A 7,583-nucleotide genomic window follows, 5' to 3' on the forward strand; every position below is an offset into this window, starting at 1 on the left:
ATATATATATATATATATATATATATCTGTCTGAAGAAAGAGCCAGTAGGTTCCTCATAAATGCTGGTAACCTTCCAACAGACTGCAGGGTGTCACATCCCAGATGACAATTATTTTCAAGGATGTCTCTGTTAGCCTTACATCACAAATTGCAAATTCATGAAATGAACTGCCAAGTTATTGTACAATTTGAGGTTCTCACAGCTCTGGGTATGAAAGTTGTGCCTTCTTGAATATACTACTGTGTAGTCCAGTGTTCCGCAACCTTTTTCTACTCGCGGCACACCATCAAGTATCCATGACTCAACACGGCATACCAAAATGTTATTCCCCTCAAAAAACACATATCAGACAATTAATATAAATACATGTGATCAGCTTATTACTATAATATTATTATATTGTTATTTTATTATCATTAAACAGAAATCGACTTGTGCGTTTTTTAACAATTAATGAACTTTAATTCACTGTAGAGTGTAGACAATACACTTCTATTACTATTAAAGTAAATACAGTAATTCTACTCATGCCTTCAATGTGATACTTGTGCCTGCGTTGCTGCAAACATGCGACTGATCCGTGGTGGAATCATTGACAACGCAAGTCTCATTTCTTCATCGATGTATTTGAGCCACTCCTTCTTTGAGGTCTTAATTTCTCTCAATATCGAGAAGCCCAGTTCACACAAATATGTAGTTGAAAATGGCAATAACACATTAACTGCCATCTCAGAGATAGCCGGTTATGCACTCCTTATTGCCAACCAAAATGCATCGAAAGGCACTTCGAGAAGTATTAGTTTCAATGTTCTGTCTGCTTTTAAATCTGCGAGTTCCTCGTGTATATTAATCGGAAGATGTTCGGAATTCCCAATGAATGGATCACGAACCCAGTTGAAATCTTGTACTCTCTCCAAAATACTTATTGAATTTCTGCTGCAGCATTTCTAAATGTTCTTTAATTGTGTCCATCACCATTTTATTGCCGTCAGCAAGTGGCCATACAGTCGGGAACATCTCAAACGACCCATCTGTATTTCTCTGTAACCACAAATTCAGCTTATTTACAAATCCTTGTATCTTATCTATATTAGTTAGAATATTTTCATTCCTACCTTGCACCTTTCTGTTCAGCTCATTCAAGTGTACGAAAATATCGGAAAGATATGCCAACTTACATACCCATTCATCATCTGCAAATAAATCCGCGTACTCATGCCCCTCAACAGTCAAAAATGCAGGTACCTCCTCATTAAGTTCAAATATTCGTGACTTCCGTATGTAGTACGAGTGTAGTGTGTTCTGATTCCATTTCCTGACACAAAACGGAAAAAAGCCGTGAATTTATGGGCCACGATTTGATGAGGTTCACAAATTTTACTACTTCGTCCGGCACAATTTTCAGAGAAGATGGCAAAGACTTAGCAACAATGGCTTCGTGGTGAATGAGACAATGATCGCATCATATATTAGGATTTACTTTGTGTACTTTAGCTACAAATCCTTTAACACGGCCTGTCACAGAAGTGGCTCCTTCTGTACAAACACTAACGCAATCCTTCCATTTTAATTCATTGTGTAACACATATTCATTAGTGACACGAAATACTCCTTCACCGGTGGCTCGCTTGGAAGTTCTTTGCATAAAAAAAAAGAAATTTCTTGCAATTACATCTCCATCAATGTATCGAATGTAAGCAAGAAGTTGTGCGTGGCCGCTAATATCGGTGGACTCATCGATCTGAAGCAAGAACTTCTGACTGTTGTTGATTTTCTCCTTCATAATGACTTCAAAGTCACCGAATATGTCAAGAAAATTCAGGAAAACCCTTTATAATCCCTGCAGTTTTAGGGAGAAGCACGTACACAGAACATGCGGCAAGTATATCAAAGAAGCCGCGTAGATGCGAGAAAAATAAAAATAAATCAATAATGAAAACTATGATATAACAACAACTGTGAGTAGATCATTTATGTTTAATTTCTTAGAATACAACATTACTGTACATAAAAAATCACAGCATGTAATAAAGAATAGACAAGCATCATCTTATTTAATCAGTACAGTGACTGAGAATGAAATACAAGCATATGAAACATGGTAACTGGGATAAAATAAAACGAATAAAATTTGACATTTAATTTCTTACAATAGGTAAAAGTTCGTGTCACACCTTTCACCTTGTGACGGCACACCGGTTGCGGAACACTGGTGTAGTCTGTTGAAACTCAACTGAGGATGTTCTGAAGGAACACACCATCTACAACTTAAGGGTTGAAGAGTAAGTAAACAAGAAACCAGCAAGAAGCAACCAGAGGCAACATAATCCAACCATGTTGGTCGACCTTCAATGTATTACACAATATTATACAGTACCAGAAAACAGAACTCCATTAACACATTGCGGACCAGTGGTTTAAACATTTAAATCACCCTTGGGACCGGCGTTTTTAAACCTACTACCCTAACTTGTGCACTGTTCACTTTAAAAATTAATATAAAATCTCCTAATTAATTTTATGAACTGAAATCTTTGGAGAACACTTATCAGAGCTCCTAGAAGTGCTTTCGCGTGTGATATCTCTGGAAACATTCCCCTTTGTGAAGAGGCATTACGCAGAAGTTGCACATGTAGGCAGTTCTACTCTTCTTCTTGTGCTCTGCGCACACACGGCACTGCCTAGAAGGGTGTTTCTTCTTGCAATATTCACTCTTCACAATTTTCACGAGAATATATTTCCGTATATCACCCGAGAGTCGGCCAGGGGGGCTCTACTTGAGGCCTCCGGCGGGTGTGAACAGATGGCCCCGGCTGCACTACGTCTGTGTCTGACATAGGTACTGCCGCCACCGTGACGTCAGTAGCCCAAGCTTTTGCCAGTTTCAACAGAAATGCTTTGTATTTCAAAGTAGAATTTCCGTTCACCTTTTTGAAAACCGTAAATGAATTGAAAATTGCACAGTTTATAAGCCGCAGTGCAACTTTCTTCGTCCATTTTGCTGTTTTCCTAGGAAGGGAATAATAGGCCAAGAACTGGTCGGCCCTATCAACTCCTTTCATGAACATATTATACTCGGAAATACAAAGAGGCTTCTTTACTTGCCCGTGTCGTCTTTGAACATCGACCATGCTCGAATTGTGAATAGTGGAAACCATATTCACAACGCGAGTATCCCTCCAGGACTGAAGAAGAATGTCCCCCTTCCTCCAGAATGCGGTGTCGCCACATTTCAGGCGTTTACATTCCTCTTTCAGATCTGGAGGGAGGCCTCTGTTCACCCTAATTGTACCACAAATACGTACTTTCCTTGAAAGTAGGTATTCTGCAGTTGCCACACTGTTGTAATAATTATCTTGATACACGTGATAATTTTGATCGAGATAGGGACCCAAAACAGAAACAATAGTTTCTTGCAATTTCTTGCCTTCAGCAGAATAAATTTCTAAATTTCCTATATAGCCTGAAGTGCTTTCCGTGACAACACGAACAAGTAGGCCATACTTTGTGAGCTTCCCAGGATTATACGTTCGAATACGAAGCCTTCCTCTCCAAGGAATCACAGATTCGTCCAAAGACAGTTGTTGCTCTGGCTTATAAACTGTCTGAAATTTTTCAACCAAAATGTCTAATAAGGGCTGAATTTTGAAAAGCCTGCCCGTTGGTTGTGGTTGCACTTCATTATTGTTGAAATGCAAACACCACCATATCTGTTCAAATCTCTTACGACTCATGAGTTTGCCGAAAATTGCAATTTCTAAAAATGGGTCACTTGACCAATAATCCTTCAAACCTTCTCTCTTCGTAAGCCCCATTAGAATGATTATAGCCAAAAAATTTTTCATTTCTGTTGAAGAGACATCCACCTACTTCAAAACCTTATTGGTTCTGTCGTACGCCTCACAGTGTTGGAGATACTATCTGTTAGTTTCCTGACACAACAGGTAAAAGAAACTATCTCCAAAAAACAGTAACGCAACTTCAGACACGTCCATTGGGTCCAATGGCATCTGCTTCACCCCCGGATCACCAGTAAACTTTCCCAAAGTGGGGGTTTTGTCCACTTAATCCCATGTAGCTGTCCCGACATTCGCAATTTCAACGGAGCTCTCACTTTCACTTGACACATTTTGGCCAGCCCTGTGGCCCCCGTCACTGTCACTGTCACTGTCACTGATAATGGCCTCGCTATCAGAAGACGAAGCAGTTGGCAAATCTGATAGCTCATCGGAGAACATATCTAATATTTCCTGTCCTCCGAGAGATCGAAACTGCTTTCGTCTCTGAGCCATGTTGAACTGGTAGCTGCGTGGTTCATACGTGCAAGCTTGGATTAGAACAAAGCCAATTTTGTTTAGGTTGTGACAGGAAATGACTCTAGTCGAGTTACTAGATAAGGCAGCAATCATTCCCAAGGTCATCTACGCAGTAGTTACGATTCAACAAAGCCACACGGCAATATATAGCGTTTTGCAACATAACGTGACCGTAGAGGGCCATATGGCCCAACTGGTCCGCAATGCTTGGAAACGTAGAGGGCCATATGGCCCCTCCGGTCTGCAATGTGTTAACACACTGATTACAAATAACATGTTGTTGATCTCTGTTTTGGTCCAGGCCTTTTCTTCTTTTACACAATTTTTGGAGTCTGAAAGTAGCACTGGGATAATACTGCTGTAAAACCCAACTTTTGATAATGATAACATGGCTGCAACTGCCTTCATGGTATCCACTATTTTCAAATACGACTCTGACTAACAAATGCCGATGCTAGTTGAAAGCTGAGCCTTCAATACAACACACACACATTTTCAAAGCGAAACCATTAAGATACTACATCCCCCTTAATAACTTACACAACAAAAGAGCTCATATAAACACTGATCTGTGTGACTTGATTACCTAGGACTGTGCCGGGGGCAATAGGAGGCAGATCCGTGCTGAACAGAGGTGACTTTCTGGTTGAGTCCAACTGCTGCATGTCAGGATGCTGAGAAAGGAGAACAGATGCAGATGCAGGATTTTTGTCAGTGTTGGACATCTGCTCAGTGGATGTTGTGCTTGAGGAACTGTCCCAGCAGCAACATGACGAGCCGCTGTTCAGAATCATTGCAGGGCCTGCACAAAGAGAGACACTTGTTGAGCCATGTCACTCAAAATATGACAATAACATGACCTACTGCATGCTGCATTCACCGTGTGTCAAGATGTTGTCGCTGGGGAACACAGAATCTTCTGCAGGGTCCATCAGCGCCTGTATCTCTTCCTCCTCACGTGAGTGATTCAACACTGAGTCCAAGCTGCCAGCAGACGCACTCAATAATGACGAGGTGTCCTCAGGAGACTTACTGCGCAGGCTGACACGATCAAAATTGGCCACAAGTCCTGACATATGACCGCCCCCACTTGTGTTGCTGCTGCTGTTGAGTGTGTCTGTCATGCTGGCAGCACTATCCTCATGTACTGAGGCATCAAGTTCTGACTGGTGGTTGTGCAGTGAACGGTTACGGCGCTTGGGAGGTAGTGGGGGCGGCTCCCCACAGGGTGTATCACTATTGTCAGACATGTGATGAGTCCTAAAACGTAAGAAAAAGGAGTATACTGCTGGGGTGAATGGTCAGAAATAAAATTGGTTTCAGTGTTTGCACATTGTCAGAGAGAAGAAAGGTATTTATAAGATTCATAATCATTGTTCAGTATTCTACTGTACAGCAACCAGTGGCAGATGCCTTTCTTTCTGAGTCCCTTTCTGGCAACAACTAATGTCCGATCATTCAGTGCAGCAGCTTGTGATAATGACCACCATATGATGATGGCAAAAGTTACAGAGAGACTGGCAGTCATTAACAAATAATGCAGAGTTCATATAGAGAGGTTAAAAAATTAAAATTTTTAAATTCGCTTAGTGGCGGGGGGGGTGCAAAANTCGGCATTGTGGCCACTGATTGGCCTATTGTAGCCTGACCCGGGTGATGATGGAGAATTTGGTGGAATGAAGATTGGCAGGGGAAACCAAAGTACTCGGAGAAAACCCGCCCCAGTGCCACTTTGTCCACCACAAATCCCACTTGACCAGACACGGAATTTAACCCGGGCTGCCACGGTGGGAAGCCAGCAACTAACCGCTTGAGCTATGGCGCAACCTCATATGGAGTGGTTCAATCTCATTAAATTAAACAAGGTTGAGGGTAAAGAGCAGTATCATGTTGAAATCACAAATAGGTTTACATCTTTGAAAAACTCAGACAGGAAACTATTAGATAGAATATCAAAATATCTGCCAAAGACAGTCTAGGTTACATACATGCATACATACATACATACATAGATACATAATTTCACAGATCCACTGTCCGGAAACCGGACCGGATATTGAATTCGTCAGCAAGATGACATTGCAAAATGCAATCTAGTCTCAACAATTAAAATATTCAGGAATTATAAAATGAAAATACAATAATAAAATAGAAAGCAGTCATATAACAAATCTAGATAATACATAATCTTGGAAAGACAACAATAATGTATTATGCTTGCCTCTATGCCATGTATTCAACTACCGAATAAAATGCATTTAAAATTAGATAATCTTTTAGCCTTTATTTAAAAGTATTAATATTGTCTTTCAAAGAACATACATTGTATGGCAAGTTATTAAATATTCTAATGGATGAAAAATGCACACTCTTTTGAATGGAAGATAATCTCACAAAGGAAACATGTAGTTTATTATGCCACTTGGTACTTAACCTTTAAGAGCCGAGCGACTCCATATGGCGTCATGAAAATAAAGTCAAGGGGACGAATGACGCCATATGTCATCGCGCAGTCCACGCGTGCGGCCGGCTTTTTAAAATCTAATTTTAAGTTATAAATTCTTTTTCTACTTACATGATTTTTGGTCACCAGCTTTATAAGTTGTCTCTCTTCCCACCTGCGCCGTCTAACGGAATGTTGGCTTCATGTGGAAATCTTGGAAACATCCGGAAATCCAGTGTCCGACGTCGCACTTCACGCACTTTGTCCAGACGGTTCTTCGTTTTCCACGCAAGAAGCACACACGACACCTCAATTGCGAAGTAGAGGAAGTCGACCAGTGATGTGGTTTGGCCTCCTATAATCGAGATATCTCCGATAAAACGGCAGGGGTTCGACCCCTGGGCCGTTGATGGCGAGGTGGACCCCTTCCAGCATGTTCCGCACAAGAGCGAGACGAAATTCTCTTTGTGACAACAGGATGTAACTCTTCAGATCCAGGAGACGGAAAAATAGTTTATTTGTCCATTTCCAGGTTCGACGACAGATGCTATAACTGTTTGCCACAGTTTGCCCACAGCTCCACCTGAATAATTATTCACACTTCTCTTGCCATGCTGGTGTGCTGGTCCCCAGGTTGCGGACCAAGATGATGGTTCTTCGTCGAAATCAACCGCCAGTTATGTGGTTTGAGCTCCTCTAATCGAGGTATCTCCAATGAAACGGCAGGGGTTCGACCCCTGGGCCGTTGAGGGCGAAGTGGACCCCTTCCAGCATGTTCCGCACAAGAGCGAGACGAAATTCTCTCCGCGGCAACAGGGCGGA

General features: G+C 41.5%; 1 protein-coding gene across 8 annotated transcripts in view; it reads right to left on the minus strand.

Annotated features, from left to right (window-relative positions):
* Window positions 1-7,583, minus strand: part of LOC111873639 (guanine nucleotide-releasing factor 2) — a 45,434-nt gene that overhangs the window by 20,957 nt on the left and 16,894 nt on the right. For all 8 annotated transcript variants that reach the window (XM_023868544.2, XM_023868543.2, XM_033755143.1 and 5 more), the window contains exons 6-7: window positions 5,199-5,578; window positions 4,905-5,120 (exon numbers count right to left, since the gene is read on the minus strand). In XM_023868544.2, the coding sequence (XP_023724312.1) occupies window positions 4,905-5,120; window positions 5,199-5,578 (596 nt within the window). The remainder of the gene's footprint in view (window positions 1-4,904; window positions 5,121-5,198; window positions 5,579-7,583) is intronic.

This window comes from Cryptotermes secundus, unplaced genomic scaffold (assembly GCF_002891405.2).
Source record: "Cryptotermes secundus unplaced genomic scaffold, Csec_1.0 scaffold678, whole genome shotgun sequence".
NCBI lineage: Eukaryota > Metazoa > Arthropoda > Insecta > Blattodea > Kalotermitidae > Cryptotermes > Cryptotermes secundus.